Source organism: Orbicella faveolata, unplaced genomic scaffold, assembly GCF_042242905.1.
Source record: "Orbicella faveolata isolate gen_17 unplaced genomic scaffold, um_ofav_v1 contig_24, whole genome shotgun sequence".
Lineage (NCBI taxonomy): Eukaryota > Metazoa > Cnidaria > Anthozoa > Scleractinia > Merulinidae > Orbicella > Orbicella faveolata.
In genome coordinates, this window is record NW_028301552.1 from 3,772,008 (window position 1) to 3,795,767 (window position 23,760).

Sequence of the window (23,760 nt, forward strand, 5' to 3'; positions counted from 1 at the left end):
GGCGTTGAAGAAGGTTTTCGAAAAGCTCCATTTTCGTGACGAATTAGTGTGGACGGTAGGCCTGACCGTAGAAATAAAGCTACGTTTTCAAATTCCTCCGGCGTAGGGGCCTAAGCATCAGACTTTTCTTCGATGCATCGTCGAAGTCGATTCCACTTTTTGTAAAACAATAAAAATTTTACTTTTCTCTCAAATATCAATTACAATCCAGTAATTATCAACTAACTACGCAACTATTCACAATCCAGTAAAAACTTGGCTTTGACTTCTACTGTCAACAATCAGCCATTACGAAATTCTACAGTAGTTTTTTTAAACATTGAACTGTAAAATTGCAATGTTTCAACAAAGCATATGATCTTACATTAATATATGAAAAAAATGATTTCCAGTATAGTCCAATAACATAACATTAAGAATTAAATGAAAATGAAAAAAATTCTTCAATTACACTGCTAACTGTAGGACTGACTACTGATAAGGGGAGAGGGGACATTTTACAACCAGGATATAAGATCGGACTTCAAAAATATAGTATATATAGTATTTCACGAAGAGCATCGTTTAGCTGACTTACCTATTTCCTTAGCTATTTGATTAACGTAGTCCGATCGAAGCCTAAAGCGGGGTGTCACGTTATTTTCCAAGCGTCAAAGGGCGTGAATTTTGATGGCTCACCGCAAGGTTATCTCGAGATGCTTGGAATATTTCCGGACATGGCTTACGCTGTCTGCCCCTCATCAGGCTACGACTATAATATTAACGTAATATGTAATTATAATTTTGAATGATTAATTTATGTTTAAAATTGCATGTAAATTAGATAATTGATTAGCTTTTATGTTTTTAATATTTTTCTTAGTTTTACTCTAACCCACGAGCACGTTTGGTTTAGCTGTTTTACAATTTCATGTCCGATACTTTGATACCAAATATTCAGGGTTTTTTTTCTCTGTTTGGACTAAAACATCTCATAAACTTCTGGTTCTGACCTTGATGTATTGAAAAGCTGAGCTGGCAAAGTTTACAATTTCAAACTTAAAACGCAATCCGATGTTCGAATGATATACATGCAACTGCAAATTCTGTTGTTGCCATTTCCCCCTTCCCCCCCCCCCCCCCCCTCCCGCTTCCTTCTTCTACTAACCGTCCATGTTTATTAAAAATCTACCTTTTCAAGAGAATTCAAGTGAACTCCAGTCTTGCCTAGGAAACTGATTCTTGGGTCCTAGAAACGCTGGAAACGGCGTTTTCTAATTGACAATTTCCTAGGTAGCTTGCCCTTTTAGCGCTCGCAAGAAACCTGACGGCGTGAAACTAAAAATGTCAAAGTCCGTTGCTTTCAGATATATATCTGCTACTCTAAAAAACTTAAAAGAACTTAGCTCTGGCTTTTCGCCTTCGATTTTCCAAAATCTCTTCTAATTCATTTCTCATTCCCCGTATCTTGTAAAACTTAGCTTCTGCTTCAAGCTCTTTGAGGAAGGTATCACTTGCATCTTCTGGTAAAATCAACTCTTTATTGCGAAGATAATTGAGGACAATCCTAAAGTGTTTTCCGTCTCGGTCAATGAAGAACGAACCGTCGTCAGATGGTTGTGGTTTCACCCCATAATCCATAGGGTCGAAAAATGGATCACGATGGGGCCCGGTTGAAAACATGGCTGCCAGGACTGAGGATGGATCTCTGGTCAGCGTTTGACGATCCGTTGTGAAGAACTCTCCGCCAACGTTGAGTTTTACGGTTGTGCTCGTGCTCGGGGTCGTGCTCGTGCTGGTAAGACTCTTCAACTCCATCAGCATTCCCTGGATCTGATAAAATTCAGCTTCTTCCTGCAGTTCCTTCAGGAATGTTGCTCCTTCAGGCAAAGTTAATTTTCCAGTGCGAAGATAATTCAGTATAAACCGGAAATGAGTTCCATCTCGGTCGATAAAGAACGCGTCGTCTTCATAAGGTTTCATCTCAAACTTCCCTGAAAACATGGCTGCCAGCATCGACTTTGGATCTTTGGTTAGCGTTTGAACGCTTGCTGTGAAGTGGTGACCGCCCACATTGAGTTTTACGATCGAGGGAATGCGTGGACTATCCTCCATGTTGATTGAATAGCTTTGAATAAGGAGGAAATGCAGCCTCGTCCCCAGGTTTAACTAAGAAGGAACGCATCTCCCCGTCTTCCCCTCCCCTAGCAAGCCTCGTTAAATAATAGCTCTGCATAACATGGGCACTTTTGCTTGTCCCTATGGTTGTACTGTGGTGTGCTTGTAATTGAAGTATTTTGTGAGGTGTAACTCTGTATTAGGGATTTTCACCTTACGCCGACATTATTTGAAGCATAATACTGAGACAAAAGAATTGAAAACTGATAACGTTGAAAAATGTGTCAAAGTGCTAGTGTCATCTTGTGAAAAATCAAAAACGTTTCGGGCATAGCCCCTCTTCAGTGTGAAACCTGTTCGGTTGGCGCGCGCGGATGTTCATTTGAAAGTAACGTTTTTACAATAACTGTCAAGTTCAACTTTAAGCCGTCAATGAGATGAGATTTTGTGGACTTTTTTAAGTAGCCAATCAAAATTGACAATGTTCGCGTCATTTTGAATAAAATTCACTTATTTTTGTTTACGGCAAGTTTACGGCGTCTTTTCCCTCATTTATTCCCGGTATTTGACCATTTTGGGGTCTGGTTAAAAAACAAATTGGCGTCAGTTTTTGATGCGTCTGTCCTCTTATTGAAGATAAATTTCGTCATAAACATTGTCAAAGTTTACTGCGAAACCACTCGCCTGCGGCTCGTGGTTCCACAGCCACTTTGACAATGTTATGACGCAATTTGTCATCAATAAGAGTACAGACGCATTAAAAAGTAACGTCAATTTGTTAAACGGAGGCTAAGCACGCAGAGACCAGACGCGCGCGCCCCGTTTACGAGAAATTGAAAACATTATTTAGGCTCTCTGGTTGCATAGTGCCAAACTAAAGCCAGTGCACTTCCTTAGACCTCTTACAGCGATGTCTGATAGACAGTGCCTGGGAGAGTTTAAGTGCTCTGGGACCGTGAAACCACAAGAGTTCTTTTGAACGCTCCGAAGATGTTCGCAGAAACGTTCGCGTAGAGTACGACCCGTCTCACTGATGGGGCATCCACGGCACGAGATGCAGTACACAACGTTCTTTGATTTACACATAAAGCGTTCGCGGATAGTGGTTGACCACTTGGGTCCATGTACATGGTCGTTGGACGTTGTGTATAGGCAAGGGCGGCAGCGGAGATGTTGGCATGAGAAAGTTCCCGGTACCTCTGCCTGAGACCTGTTAGAGGTGGATACCAGGATATCTCAGGCTGCAATCGCGTCAATGTGCAACTACAGGTGGAGCTGGGAAGATTTGCTGCAATCGCAATGTCTCTCGTCGGGATGTTAAAGTTGTTGACCAAAATGTGCTTAACGCGCGAACTCAGGGGGTGGTATGTCGGGACCAGAGGAATCCTTTCTTCGTTTTCACGCACACGTTTCACGGGCGCTTCTTGGCGATTAACGGAGGACATCCTTTCCCGAACGTTTTGCAGTAACTCAGGATTATCCTGGCGCCTGAAAAACTCACACTTAAATCCCACAATGCTAACTGCCGAACAGCATTTCTTCACCGGACCCGTCACGACCCTTATTTGGGTCGTCATGAAATGTCCGGGATCATATTCAAAGAAAGCTGAGCCGTGTTATTGTATTACATTTGTTCATTCACGCAAAATCCTCAGTAAGTGACGATAAAACACACTATTCGAAGTTTCAACTCCTTACGCAAATAACCGCTATACTCTCTAATAACTATATACAATTTATTTTGTTTACTCGAATGTTTTCCAGCAGCAGTCTTCTTAGAATATCAGTTACAGTTTGTTACAGTTGAAAAATCCACGTGACTCTGTCTATCCAATGATATCCTTCGTATTACGATGAGCTGCCGAGAAATGCCGAACGCTTTTAGGCTCTTTCCGAAGTCAGCGAGTGATAATTGCCTGGAAACCCAAGTTCGGAAAAGCAAGGTTTTTTAGGCACCAAAGGTAAATGCAATTCGTTGCTGAATTCGCATAACAAAAATTTCCCTTGCGGTAAGTCAGTGGCAGAACACAAATGGAGCCTGTTGTTTTCATGGCAACACAAAAGCCAAAACTGCAGTTCAGCTTAAAGACCGTCTAAAGGCACTTACGGTCTTGCCAAAGACCAAATAAATAATTACATACATTTCATAACACTGACAGACAAAGTACTTTAAAATAAAAATCTGATACAATAGATAGCTCTCTCGTTATAAAAGGAATAACTCGTAATTATTATACAATGTTTGCAAAACACTTTAAGGTCTTCCCGCGCAGATATGAATTATATATACTTCTTTGTTAATGCTCTTTATACAGTTACTAAACGCCTGAGAAAACAAGACCATTCCACGGTAAGCAAAACCCACAAGGTCAACGAAAACAATCTTTCAAGTCAAGTGAAAAGAATTTCTACAACACCACAACTCCAAGATAAACAGACTTGATCCTTACGAATGGAAATAGCAACCTCTGGTCTGTTTACAGGGAGCCCGTAGTTTTTCCCTTTGTTATAGTCCACCAGGAAAATTGAAATAGTCTTCACACCGGCACTGTAAACAAAGTTTCACTTAAATCTTCTTACTTATCACGTGATCTTTGAAGTCGGTTTCACCGCGTGATCGTCGCGTGATTTAAGTAGCTTACATCACGTGCGTCTATGGATGCATCATGTGATCACAGCATCTCGATCACATTTATCATACTATCACCATGCAATCCTTGTAGTCACTTCGTGTCAAAAGATAAAGCACGTGATTCAGTTATTCGATCATGTGATTCGCACTTGTCGCATCCTTGTGGTTTTCACGGCGCTAGTACCCAGAAAAACGCAGTAACCGCTGACCGCAATATGACTTCATGAATAACGTGTTAGTCGTCGTCAATAACTATTGCTTCCACTGTTTCATTTTCCTGACGGACTGGCATAGCGTAGATAAGAGCACGCAGATTGACGCTACATTTGACTTCTTTCCACGGTTTCCTGGCCACTCTTCTTTGCACGTCCACTGACAAAGCTCGGCGAGCTTTCCTGTGAAAAACGGTTCAACGGGATGATAAGTACAATGACCTCACAAAATCCTTTCATCAGTTATGGAGTACAGGGTGAATTGGACGGAAATATCCTTTCTTACATATTAAATATATAAAATACTAAGTATATTGAAGGGAAGCATGGAAAAAGCCTTAAGTGACATCTAATAGACTGCAAGATTCTTCTAGCAAATTGCTTTTCACTTCCTTCTAGGAACAAAGGAGAATTTGACACGAGATCAAAAGTCACTTGGGTCTTTTTTTTTTCACACACCCCTTCAATTGCACCTATATGATTTCTGTTCAATGTGAAACGATTGAAAAACACAAAAAAGCGTTCAATCCGCAGAGAGTACCGTGATGCATCAGTGCTGTACTGTACAAGTACTTTATACAGGATGTTAATTTTCTCTTCAGAGGTACGATGTTTGAAAGCCAGAGAGATAAAACGCAATGGGCCATTTCCGAGTTACCTTGTGCCTCTGATTCATAACGAGTCCTCAAGCAAAACATTTCACATAAAAATGCGTTTGATTTGCATGAAAATGAATCTGAAGGCGGTACCATTTCCATAAGAATGGTTTTGCACGAAGACTCGGTTTGAAACAGAGGCAAAAGGCAACTCGGAAGTGCCCCTTTCGCCATACATTTGGCGTTTCCCTTTTATGATCTAACACCCATGATTAAGGGTCGATTAAAAACCAGCCATTAGAAAGTATTGTCGCGTTCTCTTGCTACTGCTTTCTGTCTGCTTTGCGGGTAGATTGCGATCAAATGTTAGTTTTGTTTGTGGCGGGGATAAAAGAGAAGAGCACCTCATTGCTAAATGCTTTGCGTAAAAAGAAGAGGTTTTATTTCAATGTTACTACAGTTAAGATACAGTTTGTTCCGTTCCAAACACAATGGAACGCCGTTACTCCTTTCTCCGAAGCGCCACAGAAATCTGGCCGAATTTGCAGGGTGGCCGTCTTAAAGGGGTTCTCTAAATAAGAAAATGACTGACTGAGCTTTTGGTCAGGCCAGAACAAAGTGACCGTAATAACGACTACGAGGAACCGTATTAACGAGGTGCCCGTAAGATGGTGTTCCACTGTATGGGGATTAGGCGTTGGGATGGGTGAGTGAGTAAGCGAATATGGGAGGGATGAGTGAGCAGGCGAGTATGGGACAGGTGCGTTAGTGAGCGAGTACTCTAAGATTACATGCTTGGTGATATGTTACCTTGAGCGTTTGTTTGACAGGAACTGGAACTCCTCGGGTGGATCAATGAATTGTGGATTGACTTGAGTCTTGGACCCAACAGACTTGATAACCTGACTGGGCTTACTGTTAACAACAGGCTTGGTGTTCGGACCCACTATCACCCTGTTAGGCACTGGAGCGGCCACTGAATTCACAATCAGCCCTCCCTCGGGATTTCCTTTGACCGCCGGTGCCGGGGGCGGTGCTGGCTTAGGAAGCAGGTAAGGCTTGGTTGCAGCCCCTGGAGGGACCCCCGCGTAATTTGGCACACTGTTCATGGCTCGCTCTAAATGAAGCTGCCCATTAATGTATGACGTCACCGAGTGCTGCGCATACGGCACGATCTTGGTCGATCCGGGACCTATAGCGGGACTGACGTCACAGTATGCAGGATACGACCGCTGTTTAGGTGGCTCTGTGGACGCATGCATCGTTTGTTCGTGGTGAGTCAGACTCGCTGGAAAAATTACAAAACAAAAAAACAAGTCAGTACTGATTTAATGAAATTCCTTTCTAACAGTCAGGGAGACTGCTATTTGGTTAATTCTCAAACTCATTCATAATTCATCAAGTTTAAACAAAGGAAATCATAACCGTGATGGTGTTTGAATATCTGATCTTAATTAGCACAGATTTTTGGGATTTTATTTCTCAATTTTTTCCTCAGTTTTAGTTTGGACTGAGAAGATATATCAAACACTCAAGACAGTATTTAACCACATTTCTAAACACCTCGACGTTCGTCAAAAATACTCCGCTGCACGTCGTATTTTTAACTCTCTTCTCGGCGTTTGGAAATGAGGTCAAACACGGTCTTTCGTGTTTGATAAGTTACTAGAAAAACGGGAGTAACGAGAGGATTTGCTCACCTTGGTTATGAAGGATCTTTCCGCAGTAGGTGCACTCGCAGCCCTTTTTTCCTAAAGGTGAAGTTGCACTTAGTCGTTTTGGTGACGGACCTGTAGACAGGGACACAGACAGCAGACATGATTAGACTGACAGACGAGGACCAATGGATAAATCATCAATGTAAAACTAAGGAATGTTACTTTGTTCCACTTGGCCAATGAACGAATCACAAAGCAAGACAATAGCCACCAGGGAGGACGTTTTTGGTCCGTTTTGGGTGTTCTAACAGGATTTGCAGACCAGATGCTTTATTGACTGTTACAAATTATGACACCGCGATGTACAAAAAAAGTTTGAGTTAGATTTCAGAAAAACTTTATAAGATTGTCACGCAATGCTTCTTGGGGATGCATGACGACGCAGAGAACTACTGACACAGACTAACGCCTGCTCATATCTTACCGTCAATTCCATTCTGTTGTACTGAGCTGCCGCTGTCATGTGATCGCTTCCTAGCCATCATGTGATTAGAGGTCGCCTGTGGCACCTGTTGACTCTGGACAACAGGTTTAGCTGAAGGTATGGCGGCATACTTCCAATCACTTGCCTTGGGCGGGGTCGGCTGGATAGGTACATAACTCTTAGACGGGGGAATCATTTTTCTGGAGGGCGAGGTAATAGAGTGACCAGTGGGGGTGGGTGGGGGCGGCGAAGTCGGTGAATGTTCCTTGGGGAGTGGTAGTAGGGTTGGTTTTGGGGGTTTGGGGGGCTTGTGTGGTTTGGGTGGGTTTGCTTTGATCTTGTCCACAGCATCATGAATTTTTCGCTTCTTCATTTGTTTCTTGGCCTTGATGATGGCGTCTGCTTCAGGTGTCTCAAGTCTCTTCAGACCTGAAAATGAAGATTCAGTTATTCAGTATTCTTATTTTGACAGCAATGACGGGACACAAGAACTAACAAGAGGTTAATAATGGTCTTGCAATGTAAACAAGACTGAAATTACGCAGAATATTAGCAGGGTATAAACACACAGTAAAAATCTACAAAAGTTGTCAAAATCGTCTGGCTAAATATTACGTGCTGTTGAACTTTTAACTGAGGGAATACAGCTTCTAAAAACAAAGAAATGAATACACAATTCATTCTGTTCCCACTGAGGGCTGTACCTTCATCGACTGAAAGTTACAAATGGTGTATATAGATGTCTACTTTTTATTTTAATGTTTAACAGTTGTAAATAGATCCTTAATTTTAATTTTTACTGCTGTAAATAGTTCCTTAATCTTCACTTTTAGGTGCTCTCAATTAGTACAGGGTTTCACCCTCAGCTATTTTACATTAATAAAGTTGTTGCTGTTGTTGTTGTTACAGGTGGCTGAAAGCTAGAATTTTTTATTCTATGTTCCATAACATAACAAGTACAAATACAAATACAATAAACTTTATTTATCCATGGTAATAATTAAAGCTGTAAGCTTCTGGGGCCATGCAATGTATAGTGTATAGTTTAGCAAATTGATTATTGATCAATAAAGGTGGGAAAGTAAGATGAAAGACTTACACTGCGATCTGATTTCTTGGATATTGAGCGTGCCCCCAGGAACTCGGCAGTGATGTACTTTGTTATAGAGATCCTGGCAGAGCCTCCGAGCTAGTCTGGTCAATGGAGTGGATTTGATATAGAATGGTGACCTGGGCTTGAGTTTACGTGGGCTGGGAGGTCTGTATCCATGCACGGCTGTCAGGTGCCGCGTGAGGTTTGGACGGGAATTAAACACCTGTACATAAACATTAATTGAGCCCATATCGTTATGAATAGGAAGAGACCATCACAACTTTGCAAATTGTGCTCTACGTATTCCTTTGTAAAATGTAAACATGAAACAAGGGAACAAATATTTCAAATAAATATAACATAGTTAAAAATCCCAACTGGCAGGAGGCAGACCAGTTGGCTATTTAGTAGTAACAATCTTTTATTAGGAAGCTCCATCACTAAAAGTGGTTTACATAGAGGTCCTAATACTAGATATATACTATATAATGATACAATTAAAATCTATTAATTAGAGCTAAAACCGAAATAAATAAATATTTACAACATATACACTACAGAGATTAAAAAAAAAAAAAAATTAATTATAAAAAGCAGAAAAAAGACACTTCTTAAAAATTGGCAAACTTGCTGAGTTTCTTACAGTTCTCTCTAACTCATTGAAGTCTTTGAAACAGTGGTACCGTGAACGTTGTTTTCCCCGATTGTATTGGATTTTGGCGAGCTTTATAGTATCTTTATTGCGAGTATTGTAGAACTAGCGCAACCGAGGATTTGAACTCAGGACTACCGAGAAACAAATCCCGCTAGCGGCAGGGTGGAGGCCTTGAACCCGGGACCCACAGATTAGAACATCAACACCCTAAACCACTCAGCCATGCTGCCTTTCTCTTCTTCAGAAAAGGACATGATATTGTATTTATTGATTTACAAGGGTTTCATTAACATTTTCAGCAGAAGGTCAACTGGTTTTTACAGGCAGGCAAAACTATTTGAACTGAACTTCTTTGTTAGAAAAACTTTTTGCTGGAAGGTCAAACTAGGCAGGCAAAACTGTTCTTGTAGCCGGTCATATTTGTTGTAGTCTATAAGTACATTAGAGATCCTGAGATGGCACAAACTTAGAATAACATTCTACAGTCATACACTGTAAAAACACCAAACTTGTAGCTTCAAGGCCACAAATTCTGCATGGTCAACCATTTTGTCCAGTAGTTGACATTTGTTGTCAGTGGTGGGAAGAACAGGACAGAAAATTTGATCGATATACTCTTCATTAGCCCATTTTGAGTTTCAATAAATTGTTTCTTGATTTGTTAATTCATCTGGTGTGTAATAAAGGCAGGGTATTATTAATTTCTATTCAATTCAGCTTTTATTTAGTAAATGGTTTGAACCCAGGAGTATCAGTAGTTCATATAGTGTGATTGTCTGGGTGAGGGTAGTTCTGAAAAGAGCTGTTGTTGATGACTGACGTTTTGACAACCTGAGCGGAAGTCATCTTCAGAGTCAAGTGAATACTTTTTGTCAGCTGTTATTACAAGTGAACACTTGAAATGTCACATTGTTACCTTATCACACCTTGACACCCCACACTTGTACATCTTGTGTGTTCCCATGTGACTGGACAGGCGCTCTGTTCAGAGACAATAAACATTTTTTTTTTGTACAAGAACTCGCAAAAATGTTGTAATAAGCACAGGGTAGCATCAGGAATACATATCGTTTACAGAGTATTGTGAAAATGTAGCCCTTCATATCTACATCTGCATCACATGAATTTACAAATATTAACCTCTTACTGACTGAGCAAGAGGACCATACTAAGAAATATTGGCTTGAGGTCATAGCAGTATGGACCAAGCAGTCAGATCCACACAGAGACGACCCCGGGCAAGTTAATTTACACAGCTTATACATATAACTGTTTCCATGGAAATAGTCCATATGGCAATATCCGGAGCAAGAAAGAACCAATTAGAACATTCGGATTTACCCCAAGACTACCTTGCAATAATCCACATACTGAGGGTCTCTGATGTTACCCATCAATATAATTTATAATGACATTGACTAAACAAACATTGTAGTGTGTGTTATCCACAGATGTTTTGAGTACACTACATGTATTTTTAAATGACTGTTAACCTGTAGCGCATTGATTTACATTACAGAAGGAACAAATAAAATTCAAACCTGCTCTGTTGAAGACCTTCCCACAAACTCTGCATGTGTAACTTGGCTGCAGGCTGCCATGAGACTTTCCAGATAATCCGTCTGATTAAAATAAATTTAAATCAAAAGTTACTGTCAAGCAAACATTTTTAACAGATGTGGTCCTAGCTGCAAGGAAACAGGGTTCTCTCTCCATATGGCCAATCCAACCCCATTGCGTAAACAGGGACATCAGGCATTCAACAGTCCTTGGCAATGCAGCATAAATGTAAGCAGGAACACCATGTAAATACCTGGTCTTTTCAAGCCACCATATTTCTTCCAGTAAATCCAGCACAGTGTGCAAAGCCAGAACTTGTGCTGAGAATTTGGAACTCCCCAGGGATACCATTGTTGGGATGATGTTCCTGTGGTTCAAACACAAATGTTACAAGTCCAGTGTTGTATTGTGATTGTTAAAAACTGGATCATTGGATGATGAAATTTGAGAGTTTTCATTGGCTTAGCCATCATGGGTTATGAGCCATTATACCATGCATACATACATACACTCTATAGAGCATCACTGAAAAGGCTTTTGTACCATGCTCTACAAATACGGCAAGAGTATGCTGATTGTTCAGGGTGTTTTTATTTTAGTTAAAGTGGCCATAAAGTCAATTTTTTTGCTTTCTCATCTGATTCTTCATAACACCCAATTAACTTTCTTGAAAAAAAATTTTCAATTTGCATAAAATGCAAGTTTTTAAATATTTTTTTAAAGACGTTCAAATTTGCTGCCATTTTGGTCCACCATTTGCAGCAGTCTTCCTCGGTTTGAAGTGAGTCATGACGTAGGTTCAGGGACACGTGATTTGGGTTGTGACTTATCTGACTTGAAAACAAGTGGGCATTTTGCTTCAGAGTTGTCTCCATTTAGTTGAAAATGCCAGAAAGGTGCGTTGCCACTCTTTGTAACAACATTAATGATCCAGAAAAGAACATCAGTCTTCATCGCAGGTTCCTGAACCTACGTCACAGACATCAGTCACGTGGCCATTTTGAGCACATTATTCTTGTGATCAGCAGCAGGGGTTGGCCGCAAGCAAATAGAATTTTGAACTTGTAAAAATTCGTAAGAAAATTGCATTTTATCCAAATCAAAAAATTTTTTCGCAGAACTTCATTAGGTGAAATGTAGAATTAGATGAGTGAAAAACAAATTGACATTATGGGCACTTAAAGTTTTGCCCATTTTGGGGGCCTTTTAAATAAAACATGATTCCACTCAAGCTTGTTGGACACTTAATATGAGATGAATGAGATGGTTATAGCCAACTCATATCCAACGCACAGTCATGGAACAATAATTGTTCACTATGCAAGTGAGTTATTCAGTATTTAATAATGATATTAAATCAATTAAAGCCATGTTCTTACCGTAACAGCTTTCACATGACACACCAAAAAGATTGGTTGCCACACCCGGTGGTGGAGTCAAAATAATGGTTGATGTTTGCTTTTTCCCTGACTGGGTCGTGTTTCCACCACTGAAACAGAAAATGTGATTTTTGTCACCCAAAAAACTCATCTTTATCTAATTGACTGTGCCATGGAAACAAATGGTCAGTAATATGAAGTCATTCACATCCCACAAAATGTGTTCCAAAAAATGTGCCCAATTATGAGAGGTACATGTATCTGTGTAAAGAAAAAATTATGAGCATGTGTGTTTGTGAGATCCACCTACGCAGATATGAGAGGTGGCCACTTATAGGAGGTGTTTGTCAAGGGGATTTGACTGTAAGATGAAGCAGAATTTGTCCAGTCTCCACAAAATCCTGGCAAAGAATTCAAATGATACATAATTAACCACTTACAGGCCAGGTATGTATATCTGTGTTAAATTACATTCCTTTGAAACTGCTTTCAGTCGTTTCTGTAAACAGATTAAAACAAAACCATTAAGAAAATTATAAAATTAGTCCCACTAGCGTGAGCATGTTTACAGTGCCTTTCTTACCCACACCTACTGAATAACCAAAGGCCCATTTACATGACTGAGAAAAAAAATGGCACACATACCAAAGCCTGTTGAAATAGTTCCTTGTTAGTATATATGGTATGTCAAAATACCATACCCACATACCATGTTAAAATTTTGTTGTCATGTTCATGAGGTACAAATGTCATCTAAGAGCATTTATAACAATACATTTAGACAACAAACTAAGTAATATTAATAATCCTTGTAGAGTGTTTCTCATTAATTTTAAAGCTAACCTGTTGTAGATATCTGTCTGTGGTTTTCCACATGTAATAATATTCCACTATACTTGAAAGACTCTTCCATGGAAGCTAAAAAAAAAGACTCCAAGAATTAGACCAGATTCAGTTTACATAAAAGTAACCAATAAATATTCTCTCTATTTTGCAAAATTCTCTAAGATGAATTGTTTATTATCTGTCATTCTCTTTTACATTCTACAGGTTTAATAACTTGTTTTCCTTAGCATACATCGCGTTAATTTCCCTTAGGTCACACCATCATATTCACACTTTTATCTCACCTCACAAGCTTTTCAATAAGTTTTGAAGTACGGAAAATTTCTAAAATAGGGCAGGAGCAGCATGCAAAGCTGGTGAGATAGAGATTTATTCTGAGCTAGTTCAATTAAATTAACCAAGAAGGATCTCTACAAATTACTACTCACAAAGTCTTTCTGAATGTCAGTAAAATCTTTTCCATACTTCTGAAGGGCTTCTTCAAACAGATTTGCCTCACCTATGATAAATCATAGACAAAATGTTATGAACTATAAATTGCACCATATACCATGAATTCAAAAATTACAATATTAAACACTCATTTATAATCACACATGTATGCAAAATATGTGAAGTATTGACTGACCTGCTGACCACTCCTCCATCTCATCACGGCACAGGATGGGTCCCCCTGCAGGAACTAGACTAGCTATTGCCTTGCTCACATTATAACCATTGTTATGTAGAGCACACATTGCATGAGACTAAAACAAAGAAAAATTAAACTTAACATTTCAGACTAGTTCAATATGAATACATGTACAGGTTAAGGAGCTACAGTTTATGCCAACATATTCAAGTCTAAATATTATTATTTAAAAAAAAAAGGCAATGAAAACTATGGTTTTGATTGTCAATGTTTTTTGGTTTGTTTTCTCCTAAAATATGAGAAGCTTCTAGATCAAGGGTATGGCAGGCAAGAAATTGTCAACCTGGACAAATGTCCATCTCAGGCTTACTAAAAAAACAAGACTTTTCTCACACCATTTCAAAAACTAATTTGTCTACACAGTGTACATGTACTATAAGGTTAAATCTATGCAGGGATGCTTCTAGAACTTTCCAAAGCAGAATAAATGCATAAACGTGTCAATTTAGCTCAGCATCCATTATTATTACTATGTGCATTTCAACTATGGTATACCTGAGCAGTTAACAGAAATATTGATATTACTGACCACCAATAGACAGATGGTGAACTGAATTTTCTAACAAATTATAGGTACAAGCAACAAACTAGCAATATACAGACAAGCTAAAACCAGTTTGAAATGAAATGCAATACAAAAGCAATATGTAAATCAAACTATCAGTCAGCTTTGCAATTCAAAACATCAAAAATATGCAATAACAATCTTCTAGTAACTAGTATTTGCATACTATATTTAGCATTGGCTAAAGAACATTTTATAAGCCTCAGCAGTAAACAAGTTATTATTGAGTGAAATATTTCTACTAATAAATGTTATGTTGGTTTCTATCAGTCATGCATGACATGACATACATGTAACTCAATCCTTTTCACACACTCAAGTCTTTCTCTGCTCAGGTAATGTCAGTAATATGCCCTAAATTTTTTTCTAAAGAGATCCATGAATAAATGAATGGTTGCTACTCAGATTCAAATTTTTCACTACATTTGCAACCACAGCCAACAACTATCCAAGACATCAAACTATCTCTTTATAGATGTAGATCTCCATGGATGTTTTTGGGTGGAATATCTCAGACATCACTCGAGAAATAAAACAGTTGACTAAAGAAAGAGAGACCCCATGTTTATCCAGGCTATTTAACATGCATGGAGATATTCTAAGAAAATACTGAGCTCATGGTTGCCCAATGATACCCCTAGAGCATTATGGAAATATGTCTCAAACAAGTAAAACCTGGAACTAAGACTAATTTATAGACCTGCAGGGTATGAATTAACAAACTCACCAATGTAATGTCCCTTGATGCTGCTGCAGCACTCATGTGCAAGCTGGGCTGCTTTACCGAACTGCTACAATCCAGAGCCCTTGCAAATGTACCAACAGATCTACAATTCAAATAAGAACCAATATTGATCATGACCAAGCAGTTTTTCAAGTTTGATAGGACTAGAAGGTAGGTACAGCATCACCTGACCAACTCAACATATGGACTTCAGAAAGAAACATATCTGCCTAACTAATTCCCAATGAAACAAAAGTGTGAACATTAGACTGCAGCAATTTTTAGATGTATGTATTTGGAATGATATTGAATAAATTATGGCAACCAGAATGATCCATTCCATGTCAGTTCAGACAGAAGCTTACATGAATACACTTGTCTGTTTTTAGTGACTTAGTCAGCACTGTTTTATTCTCTAATACATGAACATCTGCATTTATACTACCAAAATATCAATAATAAATACATATTAACAGTTTTGTAAAAAAAAAAAAAAAGTGAGCCCTGTTTACTCCTTGACTGCCCATGTTCACCAAGATTCAATCTGGAGGTTCTCAAAAAAACACAACCAGCTCACTGTTTTAAACTACAGTGGAACCCTGTCTTACAGCCACCCCAATAATACAGTCACCTCGTTGTTATGGCCACTTTATTCTGGTCTGAACAATAGCTCAGTCAGTCATTTTCTTATTATGAGAACACCTTAAATACAGCCACCCCAACAATATGGCCCTGGAGATATTTGTGGTCCGTTGGTGACTGGACTAATGGTGTTCTATTGCACTTCAATTAAGCAACCAGCCAGGTCACTTCCATGAAAGCAAAAGAAAAATGGTTGGACTGAAATGCAAATCAAGACAACTTGGAATTTCATGGTACCTTGCAATCACAAGAAACTGGTCAACGTGTTGTTCCTGTAGAGGATTGTTTGGATCCCAAACCAAAGTCTCCAGCTTAGCAAGATCTCTATCATCTTGAAGTCCTACAAGTATTTTTACCAAGACAACATTTGCATTAAAAATAATTTGAGGTGAAAAATATGTGTGTACTGTCAACTACTGAAATAACTCTTGTGAGCTTAACAAGATCTCTATCATCTTGAAGCCCTACAATAATTATTATTTTTACCAAGACAACATTCACATTAACAATAATTTGGGCCAAAAAACTATCCGCGTATGTGTTCTGTTAATTTCTGAAATAACCCTTGTACTAATATATAAATTTGAAAGATATTCCTGTGAACTTATTGTCAAAGAGGGGGATTTTACTAAATAGGAATACAAGAGGCATGCATGGAACTAGACACTATGAAATACAACAAATTCTAGGGAGAAACAAATTGCTGCTGGGTTCAAGAACTTTTCAGGCATGTTTTTGCTGACACAGCTACTTGTACAGTATGCATGGCAGTATCTTATATCTCTCACAAGCTCTTTCCATCCCGCTCAATCCCCGCCTCAGAACACATTTGCCGAAGATTTCTTAAAAAAGCTAATTGAAGTACACAAGCAAATGGAATGTTTTTTTGAGTGACCTCTACCTCTTCTTGCTGTTTTAGGCACTTGAGCTTGATATGCTGTCCCAATTCCCATCTCTCCTCTGTCTGCTACCAAGGTTTTTTGTTGAGGATCATAAACCAGAAAGTAGTGAAACCAGTCCTGTAAGGGGAATAGGACACCTGATCACCCTCAATCACTATAATAGAACACATGACCACTATAATAGAGCACGTGATCACTCAGGATTTTGCCCAATTTTACAATGGAAGATAACACAAAAAATTAGTTAATGGCTGAATCTCAATACTATTATCCAGACCTCAATGATGTAGACAATTTTAACTAAAAGTACTGAATGTAATAACACACAAACACACCTCCTTTTCTAAATATTTTGGTAACACTTCTGCTTCATTGTAAAGTGTCACCAAACACTTTCCCCTAAAACACAAAAATGCACAGTATGAAAAACTGAATTCCTCCCATATATTTAGCCCACAATATTCACAAAATCAAAGTATACCATACAACTTGCCAGTTTTTCTGACAGGATATCACATGACCAAACAAAAACTTTCCAGAAACAGTCATTGACATACTTCACGAAAAGTAACTTGCATTATACTATATGCATTAATTGCAATGCACATGTCTATATCATCCACTCTTCTTTACACTTGCAAAATAATATTAAATCATACCAAAGACAAGCGCAATATTTCAACCTTTTTTAAATCTGGGCTTCACCATTATTTCTCTTGGAAGAGAGATTTAAAAGTGGTTCATAGCCTATGTGAGTATGCTTTGCTGATTACCCAACCAGTCCATATTAATTATTAATATGCATAGATATAGATGTAAACATAGAGATGCTAGCCTATTGAGGAATATCTGTGCAATGGAAAATGTATTTTGTGCATGCAATGTTATTTTGGAGTATAATATATGTACATATTAGTTATAGAAATGTATTTCGATATTGTTCGATGAAATTTTAATCCCTGTGGAGGGGTTCCTGTACTTATTATTAAATGAAACATTTCCCCTGCCAATTCTTGTTCATTTTGTTCAAATTTTTACGGCTGAATATATAAACCATGCTTTTTTTTACTGGTCAAATAAAACCCTAACAGAAACTCTTTTCAATAAGTATATGTACATGTATAAAAATGAAAACAAAAAATTATTAATTTCTCATATGATCGACTTGTTTGCTGTCTGTAACACCTGAGTCCAGTTTTTTGACTCACAACATATACATGGACCACTAGTGATTTGAACAAAACCACTAAATTTGCATAAGCAGTGTATGCCAGAATTTAGACCTGACCGTTTTAAGGGAGTGGACAATTTGCTGTTAGTTTAACCTGAGGTTTTAACATTCATGGTCTTAAAGTGCATGGTTACATGTCGTACTAAAAGAAAACCATATTAAAGATCTCTACAGTCTCTCATTTCTGAATTCACATTAAAATATTCACAACAGCAAAAAGTATGTAACTTAAGTGTCTTTCTCATTGAAATATATATAAAACTATTATGGCGGAACCTGAATCACAGTAAAATAGATAATGACATTCTTTTCAAGTTCACCAGTATTGACAATTTTATCAATGCTGTATTGAGAAATTAGACTTTGATCAGGTATGGGACTGCTTGGGTTAAAATGCCTTTATGATTTAAAGATTTTGGATGAAATTTGAGTTTATCAATGTTTTAATTTAGATGTACCTTATGGTGTTGGCATTAATGTTTTCATACTGTCTAGACAAGAAAACTTCTCTGTGACTCAGCTGATGTCTTAGCACATCTTCCATTTCACTATCCCCCATTTCAATTTCTGCATCTTCCTCAGCTTGCACTGTAGGAAAGATAGAATCAAGCACAAATATTACCAACACACACTACCAAGAACTTCGAAACAAGACACAAAACCATCAAATCCATGCATTCTGGAATCTTAAAAATGCTTAAATTAGACATTAGAGGAGCTCAGTGACAGTATTTCAAGTTGTTTTGGCCACATACAAAATTACCTTCAGATTGAAGGAAACCTGAGAATATTAGTTAACTAAGGAGGAAAAACACCAAAGAGATAATAATAATAAACTATTAAGGAACAAGCATGGTCAGGGAAGGAGAAGACTAACACAGATTACAAAAGATGAACTTAAAAAACTTTTCAAGATGCGTAAACCGTGACATAGCTTCTTTAAAGAAAGAGAATTTAATCAAGTAGTACTGGTCACAGGTCGTACTTGCAGCTGCTAACAGCTACCAGCAAGAATTCTATTTTCAGTGTTCAATTTTACCTGTTTTTATTTTCAGTGTCTGCATTTTACCTACTGCTTACCAAATATAGCTAAAAACCCAGACTGAATGTTAAAACAGTCTTCTCAAAAGAACGCTGCAATTTTAATCTCTATTTCACCATTCCTCTTGATGAGAGAGCAGATATACTTCCTATTCCTGTTAACTAACAGACTGGCCTGGGATTATTCCAGCATGTGAAATACAGTTAGTACCCTTCCATTGAAATATGAGATTATCGTTTGACATTTGATCTGAAAGGGCGTTTACATGTCATCAATTTAAGGAATTTGGAATATTTACTATGCAATGACATAACATAACACTAAATTCCTACTTGGAACTCTAATAACCTCCCGTCCATAGTTCCCTCCATTGTCTTCTTATGTAACGCCTTGCTTGAATCCACTACTAAACATTTACTTGTTACAACCCTTGAGAGGAATTTCAACTACTACAAGGGCCATGGCCAGAAAAAAAACTGAGGCAGTATCCATGAAAACATTATGACTGAGGCAAAGTGCATGGTAAAATTCTCTTCCTAGGTATTTAGGGTGTTTATGATGATTACAAGCAACAAAAAGGAAAAAGATGACTGAGGCAAGTGCCTTGGTTTGCTTTTACTAGCTATGGCCCTGACTACATGTGCAGTGATGTACGACCTCAATAGTCCACTCAACTGGGCATGAATTAAATTGCAGAAAACCAATCAAATCTGGAATTTTACCGTAGCTGTGCATTTCAGGAAAACTTTTCACATGCTTGGATGTGGATCATAAAGGTAATTATGATGAATTAAGAATAAGAGCTTTGCTTGGAGAACAGGACATTTTTCATATTATTATGACAAAGTAAGGAAATGAGTTTAATTATCCAAAATTTCAGCATCTAATTAGTAACTTGTTTGATAACATGGTTAACACAAAGAGACATTTTGCTACAATGAAAATTACAAAAAATATGGGAGTACTTTCCAGGCAACAGATGTCCCCAAAGTACAACATTTAACTAAACTTAACTTACACAAATGTTTTTCAGCCTGCATGGCAAGGGCTGATGATAAATCTCTCTTTCTATAGAAACACTGAACTTTGGCCTCCACTTGTCCATTACTAGTCTAAAAGAACAAGATCAAAGATTCCTTAATTTCCACATGTCCGCGCGTAATTAACATATTCATGAATATAGGCTCAGAGCCACCTTAAATTTTTACCTTAGTCAACTCCTCAATTCTTCGTATTTGATACGGTAACGCCGGGTTGGTTTCAACATATACGTAATCTGTGAATAAAGAAAAGTTGGTTAACACTGTTAAGTTGTATAAAACTCTCTAATTTCGTCCAAAACACGTTCAGCAACGGAAAAAACGCACATGGTCACGAAGACACAAGACAGCCGCTAAGCTGGTAACCGCGCGCACGAAATCAACAGACAAGAAATGACGATTCGAAAAGTTTTTCGGTTTTCCTTTCGTCCCTCACCAATGAAATCAATTTCTTCCATACAGCCCTTAATTTGCCGGTTACAAGAACCCAATTGCGCGAGACTTCCCTCGGGTTTTCTGGTAAAGAAGGATAACAGTGAAGTCCCCGACAACACTCGTACACCGTACGGAGCTTTTGTTCATCCTCCCGGCAAACGGGCAAAATAACGCAATCGTCCGCGCATAAAAAAATCTCTCACTTTCATCACAGAAATACTATTACTTCCTAGTTGGGGTACACACAAGACATGAAGCATTCAAAATTCAAGGACAAAAGCGCCATCTGATACAATTTTACGAGGAGGGAAGTTCACGTATTTCAGTGAAAAATTCCCTGAAGTTCTAGTGTGATCGCACTCACCTCCAACCCGGAAAACATTTGATGCGTTCGCCATGATTCCCTAATGGCGGGAGTTTCTTATTCGAAACTTCGATCAATAAGAATTACAAATGTCAAGTTTTTCATGGAGCCTGTGCACTATTCCGCCGAAAACGTCATTCACCACACGAACGCGGCCATTATTGTTCGCCCTCAAGCGAACCACGCGTCTTTTGACGTCACGAACGGAACGCTTTCGCCGAATATTGTCACGAAGATTCTGCAGAGCACAGGTGCGCAAACTCGTGAATGATCGCATTCACTCGTGAATCTTCGGATTGTTTAGAATGACGTAAGCGTGATTGACAGCTTGTTTGTGTGTTTACCCGTTGCAATTGTAACTGACACACACCCAACCGTCCTCGACTTTGATTGGCTCTCGAGCCGCCATAACGCAAATCGCATTCGTGTTGGTCACGGCCTTCAATAGCCATAAATCGTGTTTACAATTTTGACAATATTTCTTTGACCTCTCAATTTTCTTTCCGCTAGATGTTGTGCTGAGTACCATGACTCTTCCAGATTTCGCGTTCAAAATCTTCTTATTCTCAAAAGGTTTATTCCAAGAAGTTTATACCATGAAGCGTCTTTTGCTAAACCAATTAGCGATGACAGTTCGCAACAGAAATCGAAACAGCTTCTAGTTTCCATTATTGCAATGAATAATTTTACACTCTAAAGCGTCCACAAAAACCTCAGGTTTAAAAATTGAACGGCAGAAGGAACGAGTTTAATTCAAAATTTTCTGAACACACGTTTTCTTCGAGTTTCGTTTCGCGAATGCCGTTTGCAAAGTGACACCTTTACATCGTGACGTCACACTACAATTCAATTGTCGCTCATACGAGATTAACCGGTAAAATCCTGTTTGATACGTGCGTGTTGTCCGTTGTGACATTTGAGAGTCTTGGAAAGGCGGAGTCTTCATCGTGATGTCTCGTATTACAATACCACAAAGGAATATTTTGGACAGTGGACTCCGGGACAGACAATCAGCACTTTCTTTCTTACTCAACAAGTAAGAGGCATACGACGGGTTAGCAAAAGTTAAAACACATAAATAGCCGGATTTTAGCATAAAGAATCTCATATGAAATCCGGAGGGGGTTAATGGTACTGTGTTATACTGCTTGGAACAATATGTTCCGATATTTCATTTCGGTAACACAATTTCACTTCTTCAGACAAGCAGTATTGCATAACTTGAAATAATAAGCATTGCACAGTTTTCCCGAGCAATCTGGACAGAGGATATTCCCAGCACAAATATAGTGTCGCGCAGGGATGCGAGCAAGTGGATTCGATGAACAGTGTACATTACAGGTGTCAAGCATTGTGACATGTCGGTGGAAAGGAAAGAAAGTAATAAATCATCTTCATTTCGACGAATCCGATTTGCCGAAATATAATTTTCGGTAATAAATTTTTAATTCGCGCAAGTCAAGGACGAGCACGGGGGAAGAGCTGTTGAAATCTGAAATGAAACAATGGTTGATCATTATCAAAACGTATCAACTGCTTTCCAAGACAAACAAACAAGTTCTACCTGATGCTTAGCAACTAGTAACATAATTCGCGCGACCTTGACTGGAGGCAAAGGAGCACAACCTTAAAGTTTCGTTAGGCAGTTCAATTTGAACACAAATCACATCGTGACAGCTGAAGGGCCATCGAAAATTCACAGACATCTTATCATATTAATCCTTTTGTGTAGCAAGATTCTATTCGATATTATCGTCTTAGTTCAAGACCAAGCGAAATCGCTAGGCGCTGGCTTTGCGCCAGCTGAAGAGCAGATTGTAAATGTGTTCCGGATGAATGAGTTTGTAATCGTCATCATTTCGATAATTGAATAACGAGTACAATGAACGCCGGGCTTATTTCGTTTACGCGAAAAAAACTAAATGCATTTGGGCCAACTCGCTTAATAATCTAACTTTTAATCTAAGCAATAAAACATGAAACCGAATTGATGTCAAGGGTTTCACTTCTACCTTTTTTTGTTGTGTTTACACAGTAAACAAGAAGGTTGTCTTTGTACTAGGAAGAGGGAATCATGGGTACATCACGACATCACGATGTGCTCACGTGTAATTTGCATGGCAAGTAGTATTCTGGTAACATCTGCTACGTGATAGAAACAAGAATTAAAGCACTCTGATTGGTGGACGAGAAAACATTACTGACAGTGTCACGTAGACGTGCCTGAAAGCGTTATGCCCGAGGTTTTAATAATATACGGTCTTGCCGTTTGCTTCGGTGGTACCAAACTCGGCTGATGTGCGATACCTGAAACTACCAGTATATTTAATAGTATCTAATAACAACCAAAATTGCATAAAGTGTTAATAGTAGGGAAATAAGTAGTATGGTATCAGGTTCTGTATGCTAATTGTGGTACAAGAAATGGTTGTCATGTTGGTAAGAGCCGAAGTGATAATTACAGAATTTACTGAAAATAACAGCATAGAACGTACGCTCGCTATGATTGGTTCATTGGATACCGTAATTCTATAGTGACCTGAAACATACTCTGAGCACAAAATGAAATAACAAAATCTTCATGGCGAGTGAAAATAGGAATGCCGAGTATCATAGCTTTCATTAATCTATCGCAAAATCTCTAATAAGGACCAATAAACGAGTGGTTAGCCTGAAAATGATACACTGTAAAATGAGGCGTTCTTTTTTTTCGCGTCTGATCTCAGATTAAAACTGACACTGAACCTGGAAACAGTAGTTGGTAAAAATTTTCTCAAGATTATTGTCCAAAAGAGGTCAGAGGCTTCTTCCAGCTGAATTAATGTAATTGTTGTTTGGAGTCTTTACGTCAAGATCAATTCCACAAGAGCTTGAAACTAGTGAAGCAGATCGGGTAACTAATAGTCCATCTA

At 38.6% G+C, this 23,760-nt stretch overlaps 2 protein-coding genes across 2 annotated transcripts; both read right to left on the minus strand.

Moving 5' to 3' along the window:
- Window positions 1–156: 156 nt before the first annotated feature.
- Window positions 157–2,143, minus strand: LOC110042545 (uncharacterized). Its single transcript, XM_020747928.2, has one exon. It carries the CDS (start codon window positions 2,092–2,094, stop codon window positions 1,372–1,374), a length of 723 nt encoding a protein of 240 aa, XP_020603587.1. The 5' UTR covers window positions 2,095–2,143; the 3' UTR covers window positions 157–1,371.
- A 1,671-nt stretch (window positions 2,144–3,814) lies between these two features.
- LOC110042538 (metastasis-associated protein MTA3-like) lies at window positions 3,815–21,065 on the minus strand. The gene is made up of 21 exons (XM_089291712.1): window positions 20,849–21,065; window positions 20,218–20,285; window positions 20,028–20,121; window positions 18,426–18,555; window positions 17,072–17,135; window positions 16,736–16,853; window positions 16,072–16,174; window positions 15,196–15,295; window positions 13,841–13,958; window positions 13,641–13,711; window positions 13,210–13,284; window positions 12,807–12,865; window positions 12,367–12,476; window positions 11,241–11,354; window positions 10,969–11,049; window positions 10,344–10,408; window positions 8,779–8,995; window positions 7,680–8,108; window positions 7,238–7,327; window positions 6,348–6,825; window positions 3,815–5,124 (listed from the first exon to the last, which is right to left on the minus strand). The coding sequence occupies exons 1-21, from the start codon at window positions 20,880–20,882 to the stop codon at window positions 4,965–4,967; spliced, it is 2,778 nt and encodes a 925-aa protein (XP_089147838.1). The 5' UTR covers window positions 20,883–21,065; the 3' UTR covers window positions 3,815–4,964.
- Window positions 21,066–23,760: the final 2,695 nt, after the last annotated feature.